The sequence below is a fragment of the Lates calcarifer genome, linkage group LG13, assembly GCF_001640805.2.
Source record: "Lates calcarifer isolate ASB-BC8 linkage group LG13, TLL_Latcal_v3, whole genome shotgun sequence".
Lineage (NCBI taxonomy): Eukaryota > Metazoa > Chordata > Actinopteri > Centropomidae > Lates > Lates calcarifer.
This window is the reverse complement of record NC_066845.1, coordinates 16,090,035-16,116,949: the sequence shown is the minus strand read 5'-3', so window position 1 is coordinate 16,116,949 and position 26,915 is coordinate 16,090,035. Positions and strand designations below refer to the sequence as shown.

Below are 26,915 nucleotides of genomic sequence, written 5' to 3'. Positions count from 1 at the left end.
AGAGTTTATGTGCTAATTGGTGTAAATACAAAGATGGGAGTTGCAGGCGAACACTTCACACCGCAGCTATAAATTGTGGCTCTGATAAGTGTGGGTTGTAGTGCTGAGGGAATAGCAGAAGTGTCTCTAGGAAACTGATATTTCTGTTACCAGCATGCTTTCTTCTTTATATATTCAAAGCACAGCACTGTGAAACATATTTGGACAGCTTAAGACATCTTTGTATGGTTTGGCTTTGAAAGTCTCATCTACCTTTGGATGTCAAATGTCACTATTTCAAGACCAAGTTGTCAACTTAATTGTCAAGACATGAGAGTGTTTCCATTCTGGATTAAATGAGGGTATATAGTTTTGCATTTCTGTCTACAACTACTTCATTCATCATGCACTCTGGTATATAAACATATACTATAGTACTGTAATAAGTGTAATTACTTGTACAAGCCTGCACTAGGTAACTAGGTAATAATAATAATAATAATAATAATAATAATAATAAGCAAGCCACATGCAAATAGTTGCACTGTAAAACTAACATGAATAATTGCTTGTGCATTAATGCATTGTATAGTTTAATGTAACAAATCAAATCAAAATTGTCACATGGTCATACAAACAGTTATCATGAGTAGTGACTTACACCACTAAGCCATTCTGTATAAGAAGGCCAAAGACAAAAATGCTGCAGCCTACCCTGTAGTTGGCTAAGTCTGTTGGCTAAATAATGGTGTTAACGATGTCATACATTTCCTTTCTTCATTTGACTCTTCAGATATTTCTGTTATTTTCTCACAAAAGGCAACCTGGTGTAAACAGGAAGTGAACACAATAGTCATTAATTATCTTCAATCTTAAAAGTGTAGTAGCCTTGACAACAGTGTAATAGAAAAATCTTTAGTTGTTTTATATGGCAATATGGCTGATACAGTATCGTACTATACAATAAGTGCTCAAAAAAATATAAAAAAAAATACCAGTGAGTTGTGATTTTGATCTGTCAAAATCAAAGCTACCTTTTCCTAATGTTTGGTGATTTGGTGACAGCATGGGTTCAAAGCCACATCAAAAAAACAGTCTGTTTGAGTATGTTTCTTAAGCCATCTGCTTCAAAATGCTCCATTTCACTGAAATGTAAGACACATTTATGCAGATATCAAATAGGAAACTTTTGGACTGATTAAAATCGCAGTTCAACCATGTGCTTTACACATGCAAACACACAGATGTATGTTTCTTTCCCCCCCTTTTCATTTTCAACTTGGTTCCTTTTAAACTCTGTGTTGTCAGCAGATGTCCTTCTAAGGGAGACAAAGAAAATGAGAGGGGGCTGGATATCATCAGCATAGAAATGAGCCTCCTCTCGATGCCCCTTCTAAGGCACAGCCACAGCGCCGCTCTAGCCACTGCACTACCTTTTCAACTTGCAAATGACAGTGTCACCAAATGCTATCCTTCCATCAATCAAGTCGGGGGGGTCATGAATATACAAAAGGCAAAGCGGAGACTGGCTGCCTCCCGCAGCTCTACTTGGCCCAATTATACAGGCTCAGCTTTCTCCTGTGAGCTTCCACTTTTTGTTTCAGTCTAAAGGGTACAGTCCTAGGCTGCCTCAGGCTTAATCAAGGTAGGTCACGCATACTGGACCTCTCAAGTGGACTGCAAATGCAAGTTAAATGTGGACACCAAATGTCATCTTTCTTTTACATCATTACTGCTGGGGGGCAAAGACAGCAGGGGTCAGTTCCGCACCCCTTTTTTCGTGCACATTCCATGTACTGAAGTCCTCCTCTTTACCCAAACACAAGACAAGACCTCTAAGCCGCTGCAGCCCCCTCCTCTCCTCCCTCTTTGCGGCAGCCTGCTTGCCCCTTTCTTTACCCCAGCTGTCAGATCATAGTAGTGAATTAGCATTCTAACGGATACGCCTCAACCCGGGGATGAATTAGCACACAGGAGTAACTAATGACCTCCCTGCTGAAAGTGGACCTTATAGTCGATGGCACAGCTGATCAATATCACGGCTTCAGCTCAGGTTACCCTCTCTCCTCTCTTTTTAGTTTTCACTGAAACCCTTTCACAAACTTTGAAAAGATATTAAAGACAGTTTAATACAATATCAAAGCAGATTATCATAGAAGTCACATGTGTTAATGTTTATTTGGAAAAAAAAACAAGAATAAAACTCATCAATACACCTGAATGGTGACTGCTGAACACAAAGCACACTGGTCAATAACGTCTCATTGTTACGTATTCATTATGATGGAGAATGTAAATGAGACAAATCCATGTGTTAATGTACATAATGTTACCTGATTGCATCAATCACTGAATACAGTGATTGTGTTCTTGCTCTGTGTTGACAAGATGTTGCAGGAGCTGACTGATCAATCAACTCATTAAAACTGATGATTCTAATTGTTTTTGATGAGTGTGGCACTGATGCAAAGGTTAAGGCCGTTTCGTTGCATTGAAAGCCGACTGGTAGAATGAATGTGTTTACAATTAACAATTACCTCTTTCTGAATAAGCAAACTTAATCATCCGTTTCTACCTTAAAAAAAGGACCCAGTGAGAGTTTATAATATAAAAGCATGAAAGGCAGCGGCTGTCAATTTTGTTTTTTAAGACCTTTTGAAAACAAATGCACAGATAAAATATGTTGAGTCTTGAAATAGATGCGACAAGCAGTTTTGAATGAGCTTTGATCAGCTTTTTTGATGTGTTAATGTGTCGGCGGAGGCACAGCAATCAAGCTACAATAAGTCTCAGAGGAGTGTGGGAAAGAGAGGGGTTAATGTGGGCCTACGGCTGAGAAAATAAATTACTCTAAATATGTAAGTGGACGTTGGAATGGGCCCTGTAAGAGCAGAGTGGGTTTGGGTAAACCAACAGTCTGTCTGCAGTAATTTATAGACAGCTATGATAAATACTATTTGTCCATGACAGTCACATGAAATAATAAACCATGGCTGGCTATAAACATTACTAAATCCTGACACTATTGATTTATAATGTCTAACAGTGACATCAAACCAAACAACTGACAGAAACAATGCCAGGGCTTTAGGAGCAGTTTGTCAACTATTAATTCTGTCAAAGGGGGTTTCACTCTAAGCCGAGAGAGCTTGTCTTGCTATTGTCAATCCCTTCCCTGGAAACGACTGCAGCACGTCCACGGGTAAGGGCCCTAGGCACTGCTCCGTTAGCCCTAATTACCCCCATCCCTGCTTTGGCAACGACAAGACCAGCCTCTATTTAAAATGCATGTTAATTATGCAAATTATTAATTGGGCTGGTGCTTGAGGATTTGTGTTTATGCCCGGATTAGAGTTAATAACTGTATCAAGCTACGTTTTAAGCCTGACCTATGACAAGTAATGCTGAGGTGCTGAAAGGGATATTTTCCAATACATTACCCTCTCTTCTCTTCCAAGTCCATTCCCCATTACAGGGGGCTGAATAAATGACACACAGATTCTCTAACCTCGCAACAAGATCCAGACAGTTTGGATCCACACTGTGTGCTGTATAACATCATCTAACCCTGCTGCACCACGGTGCTTTGTTAAAGGATCTTGTGGCAGTACAGCAGTTTATATTTGCTGGTAACTAGTATGCCCACATACGCACACAAAGACAGACACCTGAACACACACACACACAGGCACATAAACAGTAGAGGGTCTTATTTCATGGCAATCCAGGACTAGCTGTCAGGCTAATTGCACACACCTGTGATGGGGACCACACATGCTCTGTCACCACCTGCCATGGAGAACAGTCAACAACAGTCTGCACTCTGGTCACCCAGTTACCAGCAAGTTCAAGCAGAGATCAAAGAGCAAATCCAAATGTCTTGTACTCCATTCCAGTCATATAATCCTTTGCATAGCATGCGTGGCAGCCATACTTGTTTGCAGAGATGTCATGAGTTAATACTGGGGGGGGGCATTCAGCAAAAATTGTTGACTAAAGAAAAAGTTGCAGCATGCCATACGCCACCTTAATGCATTCATCTTCAGTTTCTCCTTTATGTGCATATGTCCTAAGAAATTCTGATTATATGTGCCTTATGGATTTGCCTCAGGTCATCCTCCCAAGATGGGGTAAAGCTTAAGTTTGTGTTTCGATGAATGAGGTGAATGAGGAGCTGCTACACGATACCCAAGAGGTATGAAAGGAATATCAACTGCCAAAACCTTGGCATTAGAAGACCAGATAAACACTTCATCCATCACTGTGTTCTCTCTTAGGTTTTAGACTGTGATTTAAAAACAGGAGATGATCAGTGAACAAGACTAACCTTGTATTGTTGCTAGTTTTAAGTTTAGCAGTAGCCCTTGATATGTCTTACTGTCATAAGGTTAGCGAGTTGTATTAAGCCATCCTAATTGTATGTCATATTGTTGAAAGTTAAGATGTTAGCTATAGCTTTCAATACAATAAAAAACAACATTTTGCCTTCTTATCATTCTTGTCTTGAGTGAGTAAACTTAGCCATTTCCATTAGGTTATTAAACCTAAAATATACCTAAAGTATATATATCTGTGCTTACGTCACTGCCTGCATAGCAATGTAAGTTAGCAAGCTAAAATAGCTGGCTTAGTGCTAGCTTACTTAAAATAGAACATTTTATTTTCTTCATCTCTCTTTTAAAGTCATCCAAAACTATTATTCTGGTGTGTTTTATTTGGTTTTTTTTTCCAGAAATTGAAAAAAGACACACTTTATGATTAAACAATAAACAGACTGCAGAGGGTGTCAGCCCTGGTGTCAGCCAGTCAGCAGTCTTTCCACTTCCTGCCATGACTGAGACGGTTAAGGGCGCATTAAGCTGTTTTGCTCAATGGCCCTTGACCAATATAAAGAAGTACTGAGATAGCATGTTCTGATTTATGCCCTGTGAAGACATTATGAATGCATGCAAGCACATGCATGAACACCATACACAGTTACTGAAAAATAAGCAAATGAAAAAAAAAATAGATAGATAGATAGATAGATAGATAAAGCAAGCAAACAGACTTTCCATATATTTTCAACAGAACCTTTGTTTGTTGGATCTAAATTATAGCTTGATTAAAGTCTAACAGAGGGCTACAGTAAATCCTGTGTGAATGTTTGCCGCAGTTCCTCTAAAATGGGAAATATTGATCAGTATGATTTCCCTGGGTACTAGGGAGCTGTAGAGGAAGAGTGAGAGACATTATTTAAGGGACATGGAGCCTAAGTTGAAAAAAAAAAAAGAAAAAGATGTGACGTTATGGTCTATGCCTTGAAACATGTCTTAGTCTGAGTGGCCTTTGATGGTAAGGCAAAAAGGTAGTTCATCATTGTCTGCATGGGAACCAGGGGGGTGGTTGTCTTGTGTTGATTTTACATTATTAATTTGAGGCACACAAGGTCATTGGGGCCGCTATAGTCATGAGAACCAGTTGTTATCTTAACACAGCTGTCGGGCTGAATCTGCATTGACTGATTATGCCATTGATTGGTAACACTGTGAGAAGGGAGCCTTTAGGATATTGCTCCAAATTCAGAGCCTTATCAACGCCATGTTTGCGTTTCGCTGCTGAAAACATCTCCTGAAAACAGGCCTCATTATTTGTATTTTACAGTCTCTGCTGTGCTAACTAGCACTGTAGCACCAGGAGTATTGTACAAGCATGTCTCAGACACCTTCAATCTGCTGCAAGTAAATCAAATGTAAATGTCAAATTGTTGCAAACATATGCTAATGCAGAAAAAAACCTCGTGTGTGAGGGTGGGGGTATGGGGGGCAAAAACTAAATAGAAAATAAACATCACAAAAACTGTGAAATCTTAAACAAAGGGGGTTGAATCCTGAGCAGCTGGCATGGAATGAATTCTTCTGGAGAGGGAATGCCAGTTTCAGAGCGCCCCGAGCATCGATTTGGAGCCAAGGCAGTAAACAGCTTTTATCAGCAATAATGATGGCATAATCCCAGCTAAAGAGGAAAGTAGCATATGGTGCAAAGCTTACAACTGCAATCCCAACAAAGTAGGGGGGATTTTCATCACTTTGTCCACTTGAAAGACGCTCTGCCAATTCATTTTTTTTCTCCTTCCAAGGATCATAATCTACACAGTAAAATTCACATAAAATTGTACTGCAAACACTATAATCACATGTGCACATTAGAGCACATATAAGATTGACAAGGTGACAACAAGTGCCCTACAAGCTATCAGGGTGTCACTGTGGTTCTGCTATACAGTCCTGCATATACAGTGCATACTGTTATCTGTAATCACAAATGACTTTTAAATGGTGCATACATATAGCTGCCACCCACACTGAAGTCAAACAATGTCCATATTTCAGTCGTCAGTTTTATCATATACTCCTTCATTAAACCTCTCAGGTTTTCCAACCAAGGCCAGAAGACAGCTCTTTTCCAGAAACAGTGTAACACTGCCAAGTAGCACTCTAGACTGGCTTCAACCTCTGTCATTGATTTTCCTCCAAGCTGTGACCATTCATTGTTTGTGACATTCTCCTGTCGGCTCTTTAACACCCTTCAACCAAATCAATTTCATATTTTTGTCAATGCCTTGCAACTGGATGAGCCAGATGGGAAGGGACGTCATATGATTTAGGATGTCGATTTTCTGGCAACTGTTTTATCTGCAGTTTTTACAAGACTTAGAAAGCTGACACGATGGGTTTATTTAAAGACATATAATGGGGGAGTAGCAAAAATAAGGTGACATGTATTATTGTAGAGCTGAAACTATTACTAATTAATCGATAAGTTGACTGACAGAAAATTAAAAGGCAACAATTTTACTGGTCAATCATTTCAGTCATTTTCTTGAGCATAAATGTCAAACATTACCTCACTCTAGCTTGTAAACTATGTTGATTTGCTTCTCTTATATCTTAGTAAACTAAATATTTTTAAAGTTTGGACAGTGACATTTTAAATCCCTCTGTTCAGCATTTATGAGTAGTATAACACATTTAATGCACACTATAATGTGGTTATAAACAGATATAAGTGCATTTTAGATGTTGTAATATAATATTACTTTATTCGTAATAATAATTGTAACTTCTCCTATGAAGACATACTTCATATTATTGCAACTGTGTTTTACTACATTGTCATTCAGTATGTGTTTATACACCAGCTGTATGGATGCCAACAGGAGGAGTTATAGTTGATAACAAATACATAAATTAACAGTTATATCTGCATAGCCTCTACAAGTCTACAAAGGAACATTATTGTCTGTTATTTGGTAACAGTTAAGATACTTATTATCTGTTATTAATTAATTTATTGTAACTGAATCTGCTTATTCTTATTTTCCAACTCAACACATAGCACCACAGACATCAGCAGTTTTGACAGTGAAACCTGACAACTGCATAGACTATCTGTTATCTGTCAGAAGATGGTTTTATTGATGATGATGGCAGTGTTGCTGTTGGTGTTTTTGTACATTTGTTGGTTTTTCATCCTTAAATAGCAATTTATAAGCAGCAGTAATAGTGATGAACATGTCAAAAGGAAACCAAACAGCAAACCACTTCTTTCCTCAACTCTAACAAATGGCTAAATTTATTCGTTGCCTCCTCATAAGCCTAGCAGACCATATGGCTTTGCCCTCTATTATACTCTCAATATCACACACTAACAATGACAACAATAATAGCACGAGTGACCTTGACTTCCCGTCTGGACTCTAAGAATAATATTTGATAGCAATATTAAGTGCAACAATAATGAGATGAATATTCCCCATTTAGTGTAGACAGCTTTAGGACAAATTCTGAGGGGAGAGCTGCCTGCTGCAGCTACATGCTGGTCACTCTTAGTTGTCAGGGCTGATTTATTGCCTCCTAGCTGTTCAATTTCACATTTTGTCCTCGTCATATCCCCGACTCATGATCATTCTGCACTGACCCTTGTAGGGCAGGCAGGGAATATTGATAAAACAATTATCTGCTTGCCGTTCATTTGATTTTCCATTTCAATTACGGATTGGAGGAGGCAAAAAGAAAAGATTGCGGCATTGATTTTTTTTTTTCTACCTTACAACAGGAAAGAGGCAGGCTTTGATGGGATGCTTTGGTGACATGGAATAGGGGAAGGAGAAGTGCTCAGTAGCTTTAGGCGCTATGCTTCTCTTCTGCTGCTGTAAAGGCTTTGCTTTATGGACTGTTTGTGCAAAAGTATGATTTCACATAGTCAACTAATAGTATTTTAAAACGTAAACTGACATAAAGACTCTTCTTCCCCCTTTAATATCTCATGCCCAACACATGCATCCAATCTGACCAAAGGTTTTCTGACTGATTATTGATTATGACAATTCAGATGTGATGAGTGCAATAGGCTGGGCTCTTCTCCAAGGGGCGACTGGCATGTTCACGCTGCTGCTGACCTGAGGTAAACACTGTATGTGCCTTGCACTCTGGAGGCCAAAGGACCCAAAGGTCATAGCAGTTTGTCAGTGACACCATCCCACTCTCACCCCCTTTCTGATGGTCTGCCACTGTCTATTTGTCACTCTAAAATGACAACTGAGTTGCATCATACTTGTTTTTCCTGCAGCACTGACACAATGCTTCACCACCTCTACATTGTACAATATGGCACTGTAGTGGAAAGCTGTGGAGGACGATTTGAAAGCATACATGAGACAATTGCCGCTGTGACAGGTAAAAATAAACCAAACATAGAAAATATTGGTAAAAGATTAAAATGGGGGAAAAGTGCATGTTAAATGTCGAGTTTCTTTAGAGCATGCCATGTCAAATGAATCCATTACCACATAAAGTAAATAGATTCTTCTGTAAATGATTTGGAACATTGGTAATGGGTAAAGACCTAATGGGAATCCTGGTAAAATAGCCTTTGGGGAGCCTGGGAAAATCTGCCTCAGTGAAGTGGCCGGCTCTTGGCCAAAACCCTGTGTAGACGGGAAGGGGAGGAGAGGGGAGGCATAGACTTCACAAAGATGACAGAAAGGGAGAGAGAGAGAGAGAGAGAGAGAGAGAAAATGCACTCTTAAGGAATCTACACCCATGGATGATGTGAAGTTCCACTGTTGAGCATAATCGCGTAAAAATGCTGAAGACTTGAAAGGGCTGATGATAATGCTATTGCTGTCCAGTGATCCAGCACGGTCACAGGCAGCAGCAGCAAGGCACAGTGCTGTACTACTTCCTATATCGCAGTCTGCTCCAGCACACACGGTGGCTCCCAGGGGATTTCACATGGCTGACCTTAAATAAGTTTGGCTTTGATCAAAGTTTAACGTTAGCATGACTGGTCTGCTTGCTACAGATCAGGGGATCAGGGAGATGAGACCTGGGCTAGGAAGGTCCTGGCAAAGACTCCTTCCTAAAGCTCCAGTGCACCCTTCCAACACCGGATTATGTTGGGCAATTAAGGTAATGAACTGGCTAACGTAACAGCGCATAATGATCCTTTTTATCCTCCTTCTCTAAGGTGCCTGTTGTAGTGTCTCTGACACATCTTTCTCTGTATCACTTAGAAACAACTTGTGATACTTTCTGTTTTGTGTCCTGATTGTTGCAATTCTCTAATAAAGGAAATGATGTCACAGGTAATCCGAGACAAAAGGAAACTGCAGCTACACACGTTTGTGACAGTTTTCAGCAGCAAAGAGGAACAGTAGAGTTCTTGTTCGCTGTTCTAGGCAGTAAGGAGAGGCCAGAAAAGTGTGCACAGGCTTGGCTGGAGAAGAAGAGAGGAGAGAGAGCACAAAAGCACCTGTATGGGCATGTGCATTTGCCTGGACTGGTGCACATACAAGTGAGGGAGCAGGCCTCGCGTCTATCTGTGTGGCAGTGAAAGCCTGCATTCCAGCTCCCCCAATCAACCTCCCACCCCATCAGTGTGCGACTTGTCTGCCTGCTCCCTTTTCATTTGAACACATTTTCTAGCCAAAAATTTCACTTCAATCTCACCTCATCTCTCCATACTACATTAACCCCTGGCAATTGCCTTCCAAATGACCCCATTAAGCTGTAATTGCCTCAGCAGGCCTGCTCCCTCGCTTGTAATTCTGTGCAGCGAACCCACCAGACGTTCCCCCGGCATTGTTTCATGTTCTGGCTCCCATCAGCCAGTTCAGACGCTGACCCTCCCCTCCCCCCACCAACACTCCCCCCACCCACACTCCCACCCCCAACTACTCCCCACCTCCTCTCTGTCGTGGTCCGGAGCTGTTGGTGCTCACCACTAGCAGTGCCACTGGCAGACTCTCCTCGTCTCCACAGTGAGCTCACACAGGAGGCGCCGTGCCCTCACTTCCTCCTCGACAGCCACACTCGCTGTCAATTACACAAGCACACACATTCACTACAAGAGGCCCTAAACAAAATAAACCTCAACCTGGCTTTTTATTATGTCATTCCCCGGCATTCACTTCATAAATACAGTATATGCACAGTGCAGTGTTGTGTGTAACCTGCGATAAAGAGCAGAAACAAAGCAAGATGTTTGCTTTTGTCGTTCAGAATTTCACTTCACGTGTCAATTACAGAATTAATTGTGTCATAATGTTTGTATGTTAAACCATAATTTCTCTCTTCAGTTGTCATTAGGATGCTGTTGGGTGCAGAGAGTACAGCCGGCGATGACATCCGCCATGGCACCTCCCAGCAGAACTTCACCTTTTCTGTTCCCACTAGGGAGCTGATGTCAAGACTGCTCAACTTTTTGACGAAGGCCTCCGCGGATAACTAACGCGCAAATGCGGATAGGTGGAGAAAGCGATCCTGACAGTGATGTATTGCAACTAGTTGCAGGTGTCAGGAAGAAGATGCTCTGCCAGCCATTGGCGTGCATGCACTGTATCTATGCATGCATGCACACGTCTGTGGCCCCTCCGTGATTTTCTGAACGCGCGTCCCTCTGCTCATCATGTACAGTATGTGTGCTCGCAGACGTTTGATGGGTGTGTGAGCATGTGACTGTTCATGATGCCTCTAAGCCTTTACATGTGACCTGGTATGGGGGGGACTCTGACTAATAATCCATTCAACACTCCCTCCATCTCAAGCAGCACATCCTCCCTGCCGCCCATAACAGATTGGTTAGCTCATAAAAGCTGCCACAGACTGCCACACTGCCACTGTCTGCTAGTCAGCCTATAGTGTAATCAACTTCATACTATCTCCTAACATATATATATATATATATTTAACTTAAAAAAGCTCTGTAAGAATGTGAAACAACATATCGACAAAATACAGCTCCATTGATTCTCCCTTTTTACACAGCAGCAATTTACTGTGATTTGAAACATGGTTTCTAAATTAATTCTAAGCCTGAGATACACAAGCTTTCTCTGAACACACAAACCCTCAGAAATGCTTTAGATCATTTCACTCTCTCGTTGCCCGTTTATTTAAATTCATTCTTTTTTCCTAAGCAAATGTTCCCAGGAATATCAAGGTGTTTTTGTTGCAAAGCTCTAACTGATCCAGGGGGATTTGCTTCCAACAGCCTGTCTCTCCCTCGCCTTTCAACACAAAACTCTGCGCTCCAATCAAAATGAACCACCAGGGACCCCCCACCCTCCCCCTCCCCCCCCCCCCCCCTGAGCTACGCCTGCTCCGAGTGCTGTGATAGCAGCCTCTCTGCCATTGATCGCGGAGTTTAGCACAGAGCATGCATGCCACCGTTAGCAGAAAACAAAGACCTCTCTCCCTTTAATAGTGGCAAACGCCGTTAATGCAGCTAGTGTCTTCTGTTTCCCTCTGCCCCGAAGAATGAATGAAAGAAAGCAGATAGCAATTAAAAAGGTTAACTAGGGTCCCTGTCTAGTCAAAACTCATCTTTTTCACACAAATCTTTTTACCTCATAAACAGATTGATATCTTTTGGGGGGGAGCGCACATTCACTTGCCACAAGTGATAAAAACGCGCATTCATGTCTTACTTATAATTGTGTTCCACGCTGCAAATCTAATAGTAGACACTGAATTCAAAAAGGAAACACAGCTTTATTGATCCACCTAACACAGACCAGGAGGATCTCATGAATTAGGAATGAGATAAATCACCATTAACCCCAGAGAACCCAGCTTGTGGTCGACCACTGACATACCGCACTGATCCTTTTTTTTTCTTTTTCATTTTTTATTTATCTGGATAATTCTTCCTGGCAACGTATAAATATAACTCTTCAATGAATACAGCATGTGTCTGTTTATTTAATCAGGGGCTGATTTACTTGTGACAGAGAATAAATTCTTCTATTTTCTGTGAGCCTCTATAAAATTGCCATCATTTTTAATTAATTCTTAATTAAAATATATTACACCACAGCTTCTACCCATCTCTCTTGATATTCTAACATAATCAATTCAGAACCATTTACATATCATTAATTAAAAGCTTTCCTCTCTCATCCTTAAAATCATAATGAGGGCCGATTCCTCATTAGTAACCTATAAGGGAGAAAATAACAATACAGTAGAGAATGGATGGCGCATTCCACAGTGGGTCCTTTGTCTCAGAGTTTCTAAAAAGCTTCTTTTTTTTAACACTACTCAATTGGATTTAAGAATTACTGAGTCAATTTTGTAGACTCAATGAAAATAAGTGAAGCAACACAAGCTCTCTCAGTATTTATTTGTGCCTCCATGCTACTTGGAACAGTAAAACAAAGTCAATCAGTGTCGTCAGGCGGGTTGATTTTGCACTAATTTCTATTTAAACTGCAAAAGAACTAAAAAAACAGAATTGATTTTTACAGGATTTTAGCTATTTTAACAATGTGATGTCCAGGAAACATTTGAAATGAAAAATTTTTGTAATTAAAAAAATATAGAAATCCTCAAAATCTTCATTTTCTACATATGCATTTGATTTTGTTCTCTAAACAGTACACTTGTGAATAATGATGCTGGACTAGAATGAATAAATGTCCTAACCTTGGACTTTTGTTTACTATGAGCCTGCAGGCAAAAAAACATGGCCATTTTCTCTGAGTAATAAACAATTCAGCATGAATATGAAAGCCAGTTTAGTACTTGTTGATACGCCATCAGACTGCATAATTCAATTTAACTGTAAATTTTAAGTGCATCTACACAAACGATGGCCTAAGATCATTTATTATCCAGACTTTAAACATGCGCACTATCTTTCCATCTCCGGCTCTCTCTTAAAGAAGAGTAATAATATCAAGTAATGATAGGTATTGTTATGCCGAGGATCAGGCATATCCTGATTTTTATCGCCCGTCTCTCACAGGTGCTCCGGCGTTACTTGTCAGGACTGCATGTCTGGGTCTTCCACATGTCAGATAAAAATCGCTGCACTTGGTGTTTCGGCAGCCTGACAGCAATTTATTTGAATGTTTTGTCACACTGGTGTTGGTGCATTTTGTGTGGGCTGCTCACCGGAATGGCAACAGCTCGTAGCTTCCTGACACTTGTGCACACACACACAAATATACACTCTCTACTACATACACACACACGGTCTAGCACAAAATCACAGATGCATACTGCATGTGCTGCATGTCTACTTTGGGTAATTAAAACCTGCATATGTAAAAATAAATAAATAAATAAAAATAGGTAGAGTGTTGGTAAAGGGAATGTGTTTATTAATATTTAACACCTAATAAAGCAGGTGACACTACATTGTTAGCACTAGGTCTCCTTTTAAAAATATATATTTTCATCTACAGCTCCATGACCATACTCACTACCCTATATGAGACCAAAATAAAATGTCACGCCAGCCAGTAAACAGGCTGCACGAAAGTGAATTCACAAATGCAGCTGTGAAATTTATAGCCTATGTTTATATGTAAACCTGCTTTATTTTTATTTTTTACTTTTCAAATAAATGTACATAAGGTTGGAGTAAATAACACACTTGATTCAGAGCATGTTAAACACAAGCCTCACTGCAATCTTGTGATTCTCTGAGCTGACATGGAATATTGAGTAAGTTAATGAAATCCTCTCAAAGACAGGAACTCTATTTTTACACCATGATAATTAAAGTACGACACAGTTATAATTTACAGCCCTCGCTTAATTGCATAGGAAAAGTAAAATGGGAGAGGTCTATGAGAGGAGATTAAATGTGTGTATGTGTGCGTACGTGCACGTGAGTCCGGGTACGTGTGTATGTGTGTGTGTGTGTGTGTGTGTGTGGCTCTCAAGAAGAGTGAATATAAAAGAGCTTCCTGTGCATCTAAACAACAGGATTGTATCTTTTAGCATCATGGAACATATCAAAGATTAGGTAATGAAATATGCACTGTCCTATTTTTCTGCTACTAGGCCCTTTTGACAAATCGAGTACAATCCAAAATCTCCATAAATCACTATTAAAGACAAGTATATCATCACCAGCGCATATATCTTCTCCAGCCTGACCTGTAGACTAATGAGAAAAGGCCCAGACTATCTTGTCTGATTAATTAATTCAAAATGTCGGCTGTTATTCAAATGTGAGGCTGGTGTTATTTGAATAACACTTGACAGCGACGCCTGAAGAAATAATTTCTGGTTTGTGAGGCTGCTGCGGCATTACTGATGATGGCTCATGGAAATGTTAGAAGCCTAGGAGTATTTTTTCCCTCTTCGCCAGTCCTCTCGCTTTCCCTCCCTCACCTTCTCAGTCATGATAGCTCCAAGAAGTATTTCATTACTTCAACCAAACCCCCCATCCACCCACCCACCCCTCCTCCTCCTTTCTTCTTCACAATTATGGCTCTTACCGTTTTTTTCCACTGTCTGTCCTTTCTCTTGTGTTTGTATTCCCTCCCACAGCCAGCCCAGATCTACAGGGCAGCGCTTTGGCTCTGCAAGAGACATGCTGGCAAAGAGGAAGGTCATGGTTTTTACAACTGCAGCTCCCCAATGCTGACAGCCCGTGCTGCCAAAGTGACACACTCTGTTTGGCTTTCCCACGTTCATAGAGCTCCACAGCACTTCGTCTTTATCACGGGGGCACACACCACGCACGCGCGCATACACACACACAAACACACACACACACTTAATCAGCCTCAGAGCTGCATTTCCTGTCAGTGCAACAAAATGATCGCACGTAGAGACATAATCACAAAATATCGCTACAGACAGAAGTGGAAATTATCCTATTCTGTGGTGCATTTTCCCTTTTTTTCTTTCTTTCTTTCTTTTTAAAAATTTTCTTATTTGCAAAACCCAGTGGATTGGGGGTAGGGAAAATAGGCAATGGAGAAGGAAAACCATGAACGTACGTGCTAGGGCCTAGGGGCAGCGCACACCCCTCTATCGCTTCCCTCATCAAGCATGGATTCTAATCAGGGCTGGGGAGATATAAGACGCTCAGTCATTAAATAAATTAACTCTGCCACTCCATGCTCTCCTTCAGCACCCGCGAGAGGCCCGTCGTGCTCTGCATACTTACAGAGGCTCCCAGCGTCACGCAACCTCACCTTCACGCCACAATCTAGCAAGGCCTGCCAACACATGCACATGTGCACACACACACATACACACACAGGTTAAGAATTAATCTTGAATATTTAGAGAAGGTGAGGAACCACACCTCCGGCCCCTCAACAACTGATGCTCACGTTCACATGGAAAGCTTTTACGTAATTGCATTAAAAGACCAAAAAAAAAAACAACCCTTGGGACACTTGAGGTTGTCCCACATTTTTGCATTAAAAAAAAAAAATCTGTGCATACACAAGCGATAAATAATCTGTGAAGACCAATGCTGATTCACAGGGTCTGCGAGACAGCGTAGGCATGAGTTTTTTGAGGATCTGTGTGGTGTGCTGCCATTCATCAAGAGGAAGCAAGTGCGGTGACGAACAGTAAGAGAGCTCAGTGTCGGCTCGGATCACTGACACAAACAATCAAAGCTGACACAGTCTTCGTATAGCACCTGCCACTCTGGCAACACAAATAGATCAATATGAGGGGGGAACTCATTCACTGTTTAAAACTCATATCCTTGCACCCACATCATCTTCCAGAGCACCGTGATGTAAAAAGTGCATGCTTAATACATATCAATCACACTGACAGAGAAAATGCTTATTTGAGGAGCCAACGTGAGGCAAATACACCGTGTCAGCAGAATGTCCGTTGTCAAAACTTGCCATTTGAATTTTTCAACCGCATTGTGTGGAGACAAATGTCCTTAGAAATCCCTTACATTGCAATTTATATCATTTTAATGTGCGCTTTAATTCTCCATTACTTAGAGAGGAAGTACCTGGGAGGGTGGAAACACATTAGAGAAAGTAAGATATGAACAGAAGGGTCTGGGGATCTCTCTAGCAGACACAATTAAATATTCATGTGTCTCCTCCTAGGACACAACAGATACAGATCATTATCATGGCAACAGCACACCACCATTTTGTTCACACGTTTGGCTCTGAATCAATGGGTGTGTGTAAAAATTCCATATGAAAAGAAGGCACCGTCAGAACATCAGTTATTAGCTCCATTATTAAAATCAGAAGTGCTTCTTTTTTAGCACAAATTATCACTTCAAATGATCCTGCACAGGTAATTAAAAATATATCTGTAATTATCAGCGTGATATTCAGACTGTTAATTATTACAGTTTAAATTACAAGAAGTGGGTGAATATCTTTTCAAAGCTTTACAGGTATGCGCCTCTGTGAGCCACACACCATGGGACAAAACACTGGCTCACAATGTTAGTGAATCATTCCAAAATTCATTACAAGCGCTCAGTCCTTTCCTGCCTCCTGCTTGAGGAAAAAGCAAGAGAAGAATAGCAGTAATGTACTCTGGATGACCTCCACTTTCTAAAGAGAGGAGAAACCAGCTTTTTTTTTTTTTTTTTTTGCTTTTCAATCCCCATCACAGAGGAGCAAAAAGGAGGGACAGCATTCCCCTGCTCGCCGTCATTAATCATAGCTTTCTGGGAGCAAGCGCATATTAATTTCTGTCATCCCAAACATCATTTGGTATTGTTATGCCACGGCTTAGTCCTCATTCACCAGCAGACGCCGGCCGTTCCTCCTGGTTTGAGGGAAGACAGGGCCTGTGTGGCTGTGTTTCAGAGCAAGAGGCCTTTATCCCTGGGGCTCTGACACCAATTAAGCCATTTCACCGAGAGACGAAAACAGGGCCCGCCGTTTCACTGTAACATGAGCCAGCACCTAGCTGCTGGCCCCTCGCCATCTTTCCATTACTTCAGACACAAAAATGAACTTCAAGGACTTAAGAAAATAAAGAGATAGTGTACCTTGGGAATGGTCATACTTACTCCTGACAAAAATACCAAAAAAAAGAAGGAATTTCAGTTTCAGGTAGTGCTCTATTAGCTCCAGTGATACAATTATTTTAAATAATTCTAAATATGTATTTATATTCACAGCCAGTATCAAAACAATATGATAGTATTATGCCACAACTGATAAGAAAAACACTCAGTCTGCACTTCCTTTTACATCTTTTTTTCCCCCACAGTTGCCTTTTGGCAGGCAGCAGAGTGGAGCTTGTCTTAGGGCTAAAGCAGAATAATGCAAGGTTTGTTATGAATTAAATATTAGAAATCTTAACACAGCAGCCAATAAGAATTATTTGCCTTATTAAAGCAGCAGAAGACGCTGATTAAAATTTCATTGCATTGCAGTCTTTTTCCCATTTCTGCCTTCAATATATCATTCTAATGTATGAAACGTGGAACAATGGCATATGGAACAATGGGAAGAGAGGGCTTCATTTTCAAGCTTGCAAATGAGGAAAAGAGCACAGATTTCTTTTTTCCCCTCTGTTTTGGAAAAACAATCTTGTGTAAAGAAAAGAAAGGTGACAAGAATGTATCATTCTGTTTCTGTCGAGCAACAAGCTACACACTGTCAAAATATTACAAGTGAGATATAAAATGTGTGCATTTACTGACTTCTGCCTCTAATTCTTTCATCACTTTATCTACAGAAATCCATCACCTGTAGGAGTGACACCTACACACACGCGCACACACACACTTCATGGTCTAAAATATAGGTATTTAACTGCCTACAAAAATTTTAAGTAACAAACTGTCAATCAAAAAGATGAAAGGAGGACACACTTACTTAAACAAAAGGAAAAAATTAGTGACAGAAGCAGGATTGTTTTCAGTGTTCTTCCACTCACAAATGATGGGTCATTTAGTTGTCCACATGTAATGTGTACAGAGTAAATGAACATCATGGTGTCTATTGTCCCATGAGGAAAACTCTTCCCTGAAACACTAGAGCTAATGAAATAGGGACCTATAAATAGCAGAGTCATTACTGAGAGAGGACTTGCTTTGCACTAGTCTTTCACTGTAACCCTTTTTACTCTAACAACTGGCTCTATGGAGTTACATAGGCTCGGCCATCGAGTGACACGGTCATTACACAGGGGACTCAGGGAAAAGTTCATGTTAAAAGAAAAATAATTTTGTTTTTCTTAGCACTAAATAAAAACTGGAAACTGAAAGAATAAGCAAGATCCACCCTAGTTCAAAAGTACAATTAAATAAAGATACATAATAACACAAGTGTTTCTCAGAAGCACATTAGAAGTTCATTTTATTTTTTGCATCTATGTGTTTCATTAACACAGGCTGTCGGGAAATGATTTTTTCTGGAACCAAAAATTACTAAACAGTTTGACCTTTTTTGCAATTCTGCTTCATAAAACAGAAAGTGTAAAATATTTTAAGTGCTTGTTTTTGTCATTGACTTTATTTAAAGAAGTAAAAACTCCATATTGCAATTCCTTAAAAAAAAAAAGAGAGAGAGAGAAAGAAAGAAAATTTGGTTTAACTATGTCTAGCAGGTCAAAGGTCTTTTACAGTTTTGACAAGAGCACAGCCCCAGTGATGCTTTAAAAAAAATCCCTGCTAAGTCATGCTGACAAGACAACAAGTTGTATCATTCACATCTCTGTTCAGCATTTCAGGTCATCATTTGAACTGGCTTCTCCCTGTCTGCTTCAGGTTTATATTTTTCACATTCAGTGACAAACAGATGCTACAAAAAAAGCGAAAAGGGGCGTGAAAACAGCCACGTTCCTACTGCTGTAAACTAATTTCAATCAATCCTTCCTTTTTGCATCCAAAGCAGCCTCTGCTGGCTGCCACCGCCTGAAGATAACTATTTCACCACCTCTGTCATGCCTAATTAACAACTCAGATGTACAATTCAGAAATTTCGCAATTAACCTACTAAAATATTGTTGGAGGATGCTAATTGTTATGCCAGTTGCCATAAAGACTCATTTGCATAACGTATGTGCAAAAAACAATTATGAGCTGTTGATCGTGCAGGAGCCCGCAGAAAACGCTTGGAGCGATGGAGGGGGGTGGCGAGGGAGACGTGTGCAAGATGGGTGCTCGTGTGTGCAGATGGAGGGACAGCACTGAATCACCGCACACAAAAAACAGACTTGAGGAGCCGTACGTGCAGACACCAGGCAGCACTGGTGCAGAGGCATCTATCTCCACAGCACAAAAGCATTTACCCTTCCAAATGAAACTGATATGTATACTCTTTGTTTTTTTTTCTCTCTCCCTCTCTTTGTCTGGCTCTCCTTTTCATCTTTGCTGATGGGGAAATGGAGGGTATTTGGGAGCTACTTAGATAATAACCACATCTTCCCCCGGTCCCCCTCGTGCTTTAGAGGAGGAAGCACTAGTGGCCCTGCCATTGAGCCAGTCAGGAACCCAGCTGTGCGCAAGCCATTCGGCACAACACTATCTAGTCACTGCAGCCGCATCACTGGGGCTCTCTGAGACAAAAAGCAGCCAAAGTCAATTGTCTCTCCTGCTGAATGGCTTTCTGTTCTCTGTCATGCATTTACTGAAGCTTTTTCAGTACGAAGAAAACCAGTAAGGTAGAAAAATAAAGTCAAAGAAACTATATTTTATTCTTTTATTCTAGCTGCAGCTATTGAGATTATAATAATAGTAATAATAAGAATAATAATGATAATAATAATAATAATAATAATAATAATAATAATAATAAATTGGTATTAATAATAATAACCCAATTGGATTGAGAAGGCTCATTAACTTTGTCAGGGAACATTGAAATTAATGTTCCCTGTAGGTTTCAGAAATGCTTACCTCCTCAGTCCTAACTCTATTTACTCCAGGTAATGCTTTTAGTCAGCCTTGCATGTGGTTAATTACAGGCTCATCCTGAACTGTATTTAGTTAACAGACTCTTCCCTAGCTGAACATTACATATAACATAGACGAACCAATAAAACATACACCAAAGCATGTTTGGCGGTTTTCAGAAGCCAAATCAAATATGTGCAACACAACGCCGACATTGGCTCGGACTGTGAGTGTAGTGTAGTGTAGTCCCTCCCTAATCCACTGCTTTAAACACTGGATCGGAGCATTTATCAGCCTGAATCTGCCACACGCTCTCTCTCCCTCTCCCTCGCTCTCCCTCCTCTACCTTTCCAGACCCCCACGTTTCTGAACCTGATGAGTCAAAGGTCAGGAAAACAACAAGTCAATACGCAGCCAAAAGAAGCACCATGCAGCTGAGAGAGCTGTGGAGAGGGCTAAGCCTCTCTGTGGCACTCCGTGATTTAGCCTGTAATAGTTTTCTGTAATCTCTTTCTATTGATTAAACCTCACATCAAAGAGGAGTCCTGCTACAGAACCTCTCTTTTCCTGGTCAGAAATACCATATGGAGGTAATCTTTCACCTTTGTTATTCTTGCCGCTCCCGCTGCTGCTGCTGCTGCTGCTGCTGCGAGCCTCTCTTCCAAGCATGAGAAGCAAGACAAGGGAGTAGCCAGCAGGATAAAACAAGCCCAGCACAGAGGACTAACTGCGAAACTCATCTGAATCACAGGCGATTTTCTCAATGCACTTATTGTCTTCCCATGAAGCCTACAGGTAAAAGAGGTACAGCATGAATGCACCCTTTGTCCTGAAACAGTTAGAAACGTGAGAGAGTGAAACATTGAAATTGCCATGTTTCTTTATGTACGTACCAAAAGAAAAACATTAAGGACAAAGAACACCACTTGCCAACCGAATCTCACATTTAGCTTATCTAAATGCAAAACCAAGAAAATCTGGGAGAAAAAACCCTCCTGCTAAAAACACTCAATTTAGTGACAGGCAAATGACTTCATGCTGCCACTTAATCTCATTTCTTGCATAATGCTCTCTAATTAGCATATCAAAGTGAATTAATACTTCTAGGGCATTAGCAATGCAGAAATATGCTGTAGCTCTATAATAACAGTTAGAAGAGTGCCAGAAACTTCTAAACACCCTGAAAAGTCTTCAAAATACCCTGACAGTGCTAGAAAATGCACTTCTTTACCTGTCCTCTGCAAAAAAAAAGTAAGAAATCAAGATTGAGATCATTCTTACCACTTTGATTTTGTCTCATCACTTATCACAAATTACTTTTAACGTAAACATCTCTAAAGCTTCGAAGCCGAAACTTAGACTCACTCTTCGTCTCCGCACTAGACAATAAGTCTCGATAACATGATACATGTGCACTGTAATTACACCAATGATTCTTGAACGGCTTTCAGAATTATTATTAAAAGTCATTTTCAGGCAAACGGTTGATCCCATGGTTGAAAGACAGCGGCCCCTGTGCCATCTGAACGCACATGAAAGAGCCAAGGAAGCCCCTGTGAACGGTGCTACATGGAGCCAGTGAAAGGATCACTGTGTGCTGGAAAAACAGGCCGGTCAACAAGGCCACCAGACCAGCTGAGCTCTGTCAATGGCTAAGAGGGGGAGGCTGTGACTCTAAACCACAGGTTAACCATGCACACAGACACACACACACACACACACACACATACACACACACACAAGCTTGTTCTCCCTCTCTTCTCTCTGTCTCATCTCTTTCTCACACACACTTATTCCCAGGCACATACACTCTTTCATACATCAACATATGTTAATCTTTTTTTGTCATTTTCATTTACTTTTCCATGCTACTTTGAGTAGCTTATCTAAGCTCAGTTCGCAGCAAAAACGTTCAAACCAGAGCCTTCATACAAGTTTCGACAAGCAAACTGTTAAAACATCTGATTAAAGTAACTCGCAGAGTAATTCCCATACTGGAACAGGACGCTAATATAGCTTAAGTTTGAAAATAAAACCACCTATCTAACCATTTTTTTCACAGAGGTTCAACAGATGAAGCGATGCTTCTTTACTGGAAAACACTGTGATTGGGTACAAAATAAAAGCTGGCATCTTGTGAGATGTGCGCTCTGCAACCTCTGTTCCTCTTTCTCTTTCACCGTCTGAACTCAACAGGCACGCAAGCACCTCGGCTAGACTGTGAAACCCTCTGCCTGCCCCTGTGGACGCCACCTGTGTTGGGGAAGTTCATAAACTTTTATGATCTCCCCAAAGCCAATTTCCTCATAAACTGCACAAAGGTCACAAATCTGACAAGACGTCAGGTTTACTAAATTACACTATACCCACAGCATCATTTACTTCATATTCTTATTTTTGCTTTGACTGAGAAATGTACATATCACTTGGAAAATAAACTGTGATGTACAGTTTGAATATCTCAAGCATCAGTAGTTTTATGACCAGAACAATCACATAATATAAGGCATAATAAACATGGTCTGGACAAAGTTGTTATCACCAAAAATCAACTATGTATTCATTTAAAAATTTATAGGGATGCGTTTTATTATATGCCCCATAAAGGTTGTAGAGAAAGTGTAGAAACAACAATCTGTCTGTAAATAGGTGACTTATAAATATATATATATATTGTAGCAAAATTTGAGCTATAAGATAAATTTTAAGGCAGGAAAATATCAGCTGTAATGTCACATCGCTCATATATGTGTGTATATGTGCGCAGACACACACTGAAAGTTTTCAACCCTGGTCATAAAAATCTGCAAAATTGTGCAATATATGACAAAAAAATATTTTTCTAAATTATTTTTTATAGTAATTTTCTACAAGCTGATTCTATTATGTGCATTTTACCAGGATCAGCTGCTCACATTTATAGGAAGGGGGTCTGCATGCAGCTACAATATACCAAAACTGATTGTTGCTGTCATTTGTCCAAAACGTGGAAATTGTTGTGAGGTTATAAAGCATGAATTCTGTGTGATCTCAGCTATGTAGGAGCATATGCTACGGGATTTCCCCCCATCCTGTTCAGTGCCAGGGTAGTGAGGGTGAAAGCTGGAGTGCACTTTCTGTTCAAATCCAAGCAACCAGTGCTGGAAAAGATGAAACAAGACCATCTTAAGTAGTTAAAAAAAAAAAATCTACAGTACTTCTGCTGTGACACAATGACATATTTTTTAAAAGTGATTGATTAATTTGGGCAGAGGTCCCCTGTAACCTAGATGCAGGCTGCCATCGGATCACTGGGAGGTTAAAATGTCTGTGTGCTAATGTATCAAAGCTCCAATATTGTTTTTCTTTGGCTGCATATGAAAGTATTTTTTACACAAAGATCTTACCTGTCTTTTCTTTGATTTCACAGAGAACGCTGAAGAGTGCTGGTTTCATTCTGTGACAGTTCAGTCCATGTTTCCTGTTTCAGTATAAGACAAAGATAAAATACTGAAATAAATTCACTGATAAGTCACATGTTAGACATTAACAAGTAAATGGATTATCAAAGATAGAGAGTTTAGTTGTCACTATGTTATGACTTGCAATGTTCCAACACACAAGTCTCTCTTAAGTTATCATTTGCTACTATACAGTGTGGTATCTGCACAAAGTTAAAAGAGAAAATGAAAGTATCTACTAATTAATAATAATGCTCCATTATAAAATATGACACCTAATGACAATTATTTTTATATAATGAGCCTTCTGCAATTACTTTCCTTTTTCAGCAGCAGTTAGTTCTGCAGATGTATGAACATTTACTACAGGACATGTGTGCACAAAAACTTTTTGAACAACACCTCTCTCAGCTTCACCTTGGCAATAAGAGGCAGTTTAAATAAAAAGCTGTTGTTCCCTCAGTGACAACTTTCTCCTGTGTTAAAGCTTTGTGAGGCAGTAAATACACCTCAGTGTAAGATTATCATTTAAGCCACTCCAGTCTATTGTTATGCTTGGGGGAGTTAAGTTAAGCGGGCCACAACTCAATAATGATGCGTTCAGCGTTTTGGAGGGAGGGGGGCGAAGTTAATAAAACATATAAATCAACCAACTTTGCTTGCGCCTCGTCCAGACTCTGATCAGTTATGGTCATTATTTGATGGAGAATGTCACCAATGTCTTGTTTTCTTCCGTCTCCGTCTGTCCCATCGTGTCCATGTGGAGGCGGCAGTGCCATGCCTCCCTGTACCGAGTGGCCAGCCAGACTGACACCGCCGATCGACTGCATGATCCGGGCTTGATCGTCCATAGTAGCCGATAAAGAGTCTGTGCACTGAGCCACACAAATTGAAAAACTCATATACGAAATCGGCTACAACATGTGCCGCAGACTGAAGGGATGCAACGGCTGTGGGGTTCTTCAGCGACACAAGAGCGCACAGGCTTTTTTATTTTTAAAAAACGAAGACTAGCAGTGATGTTATAGCGTAAAATCTTGTGTCCAAGTTCTCGCTGTCCTCTCGCTTCTGCTTTTTTTTTTTTTTACGCGCGGTCCAAAGTGCCAAAACGCGTGACCGTGTTTGTAGAAAAATGCATAAATCGTTTTCTTCTTCTTCTTAAAACTTCTTTATCAAAATTGACGGTCCATCGTATCCCGCACGAATCCTCATGCCAATCTGTCTTCTCTCTGGGATTTGACGGGTGGTGTAGACAGAAACGCTCCTTGGTGATCTCTCATTTATTAGCGCTCTCTTCATGGGATTCCCGGCGCATTTCCTCTCCAGGAAAAAAAAGAAAAAGAAAATGTCCAAATCCTCCTCGTGAAAGCACCGGCAACAAAAATATCCAATGTGGAAACGTGTAAACAAATCAAAAGAAAAAATCTTAGGCTTGCAGGTGTTGCCAACTATAAATGTGCAGAAATGACTCCCGCGACAACTGACAGTGTTAAAAAATACACAATCTACTGCATAAGGTGTCCAAATGTGACTATAAAAATATGAAATGTACAAAAAAGTTGGGAGATTTCTGTTTAGAAAAAAGCAACAGCGAGAAGAAATTAATTAGGATACAACCGCTGTATAAAGGCGATGCGCAAAAAATATCTTGCCCTGCTGAAATTTATGAGCTCCAGCCTCTGCCTGTGTGTGTTTTATGTTGTTTGATGGCAGCGGTAGTGAGCGATTGACAGTGTGCCAATGCCACTCACTCAGTGCAGACGTGTCAGAGCAGGGAACAGGGGTAGAAAAAAAATAAAAAAAATACAAAATACGAAATGAAAATGCACGCTCCGCCCTGCAGAGGAGGGGTCTATATTCTTGTCACTTCTCGCCTGAACACCGAAAAACAAAATGTTAAGAGCTAGTACTTAGGATGGTGATTATAATGATGAAAGCACGGCAGAGTCCCCCTCTCTCTTTCTTGCAGCAGCGGCAGCAGGGTATCCTCGTTTCCTCACGCGTGCACGTGCAGCTATGTGCATATTCTCTAGCAGTGATAAAGATTCAGCCCCTGCAACAACACAGGCAAATACATAATGAGAGTTTTTATACAGTTTGATGTAGAACTGCACAGTCCCCTGTAAGCCTTGGTTCAAGCCAGGCGAGCAGTAGACATGTTTATATTATTGGAAAGTAAAGCTCCTCGACCAATCCCGGGCCAGAGAGACGAAGACTGACGATCCCCGTGTCCTATTACTGGCAGATGCATGATGGCGAGAGCCCACCCACTCCATCCCTCCATCTTCACACTGCTGGTACAAAAGGATGGGAACTTCTGATTGGTCGTTGCCACGAGTGACATCCATTGCACAAGCAGGCGGCGCTGCTCCGTGCTCCTCCGCAGTTGCTATGGCAGCAGACAAGTTGTTGAGCTGGATGCAAGGCAGCAAATATACTGTGCACCTCTACAATAAACATTTAGATCATGGATTTGTATGGAAAAGGGGAAAAATACGGGGTTGCCTTCATTTTATGGGCGTTTCATGATAACCATGCAGAAACAGAGTGTGGAGTGAGACACAGGTTAGATTTTCCTACATTATGGAAAGACAGCGTGTCTTTCAAAGGAGGACTGTACTATACAAGGTCCTGATGCTAAACTTTTGACAGAAGGGGTTTGTTTAATGTTTGTTTGGGTTTGATGATAACCATTGAATAAAGTCACAGAGTCAACATAAACAAGGACAATTCTGCTGCTTCATGCACAGTACTGTTTGCTCACATTAGATTTTATGTTCTCCTGCAGCCAGACCATTATGAATGTAATTTCTTCCAAAACTATGTATCAGAAAATCAATAAATGTGTTAAAGTATGTCTTATAAGCAGTTGGGACTGACAAATTTTTGGAAGATCTTGTATATTTCCAATGTTTCACCAAACCATTATATCAAATTAAGCTAAAAAGGGAAAAAAGAGAGTGAGGGGAAAACAGCTCAAAATTCCATCTGAAGAAATGTACAACAGTTGGCATTATTGCTGGAAAATCTAGCTAGTAACTATCTGCAACATTTTCCACTTTTTTACTTTCAGTCTCATTATTCTCTTTTTGAAGTTGTGCTCTGATGAGACAAACAGGCATCAGGGTCCAGACAAACTTCACCCTCATGGAGTACAGTTTATTCTGAGAGAGCTGATCTGCTTCATCGTTGCAGTCACCAATGGGAAAAAAACATTCTTTATGTTACAGAGGCCTTGTTGTCTTATTGTTGTTGGTATATTTATTCAGCCAATTGACTATTGTTGTACATACCAAAAAACAGACAAACCATCACTGGGTATCTGGCATCAGTGGCAGCTTGAACTCACAAAAAAATTAA

At 40.5% G+C, this 26,915-nt stretch overlaps 1 protein-coding gene across 7 annotated transcripts in view; it reads right to left on the bottom strand.

The window, feature by feature from the left end:
• pbx3b (pre-B-cell leukemia homeobox 3b) overlaps positions 1-25,778 on the bottom strand; it is a 58,273-nt gene extending 32,495 nt beyond the window's left edge. For 2 of the 7 annotated variants that reach the window (XM_018669501.2, XM_051075224.1), the window contains exons 1-2: positions 24,210-25,774; positions 23,502-23,575 (exon numbers count right to left, since the gene is read on the bottom strand). In XM_018669501.2, coding sequence (XP_018525017.1) covers positions 23,502-23,575; positions 24,210-24,457 — 322 coding nt within the window. In that variant the 5' untranslated portion in view covers positions 24,458-25,774. Of the gene's footprint in view, positions 1-20,717; positions 20,905-23,501; positions 23,576-24,209 lie in introns of those variants that run through there. The other 5 variants (XM_018669502.2, XM_018669505.2, XM_018669497.2 and 2 more) reach the window with 4 other exon arrangements.
• Positions 25,779-26,915: the final 1,137 nt, after the last annotated feature.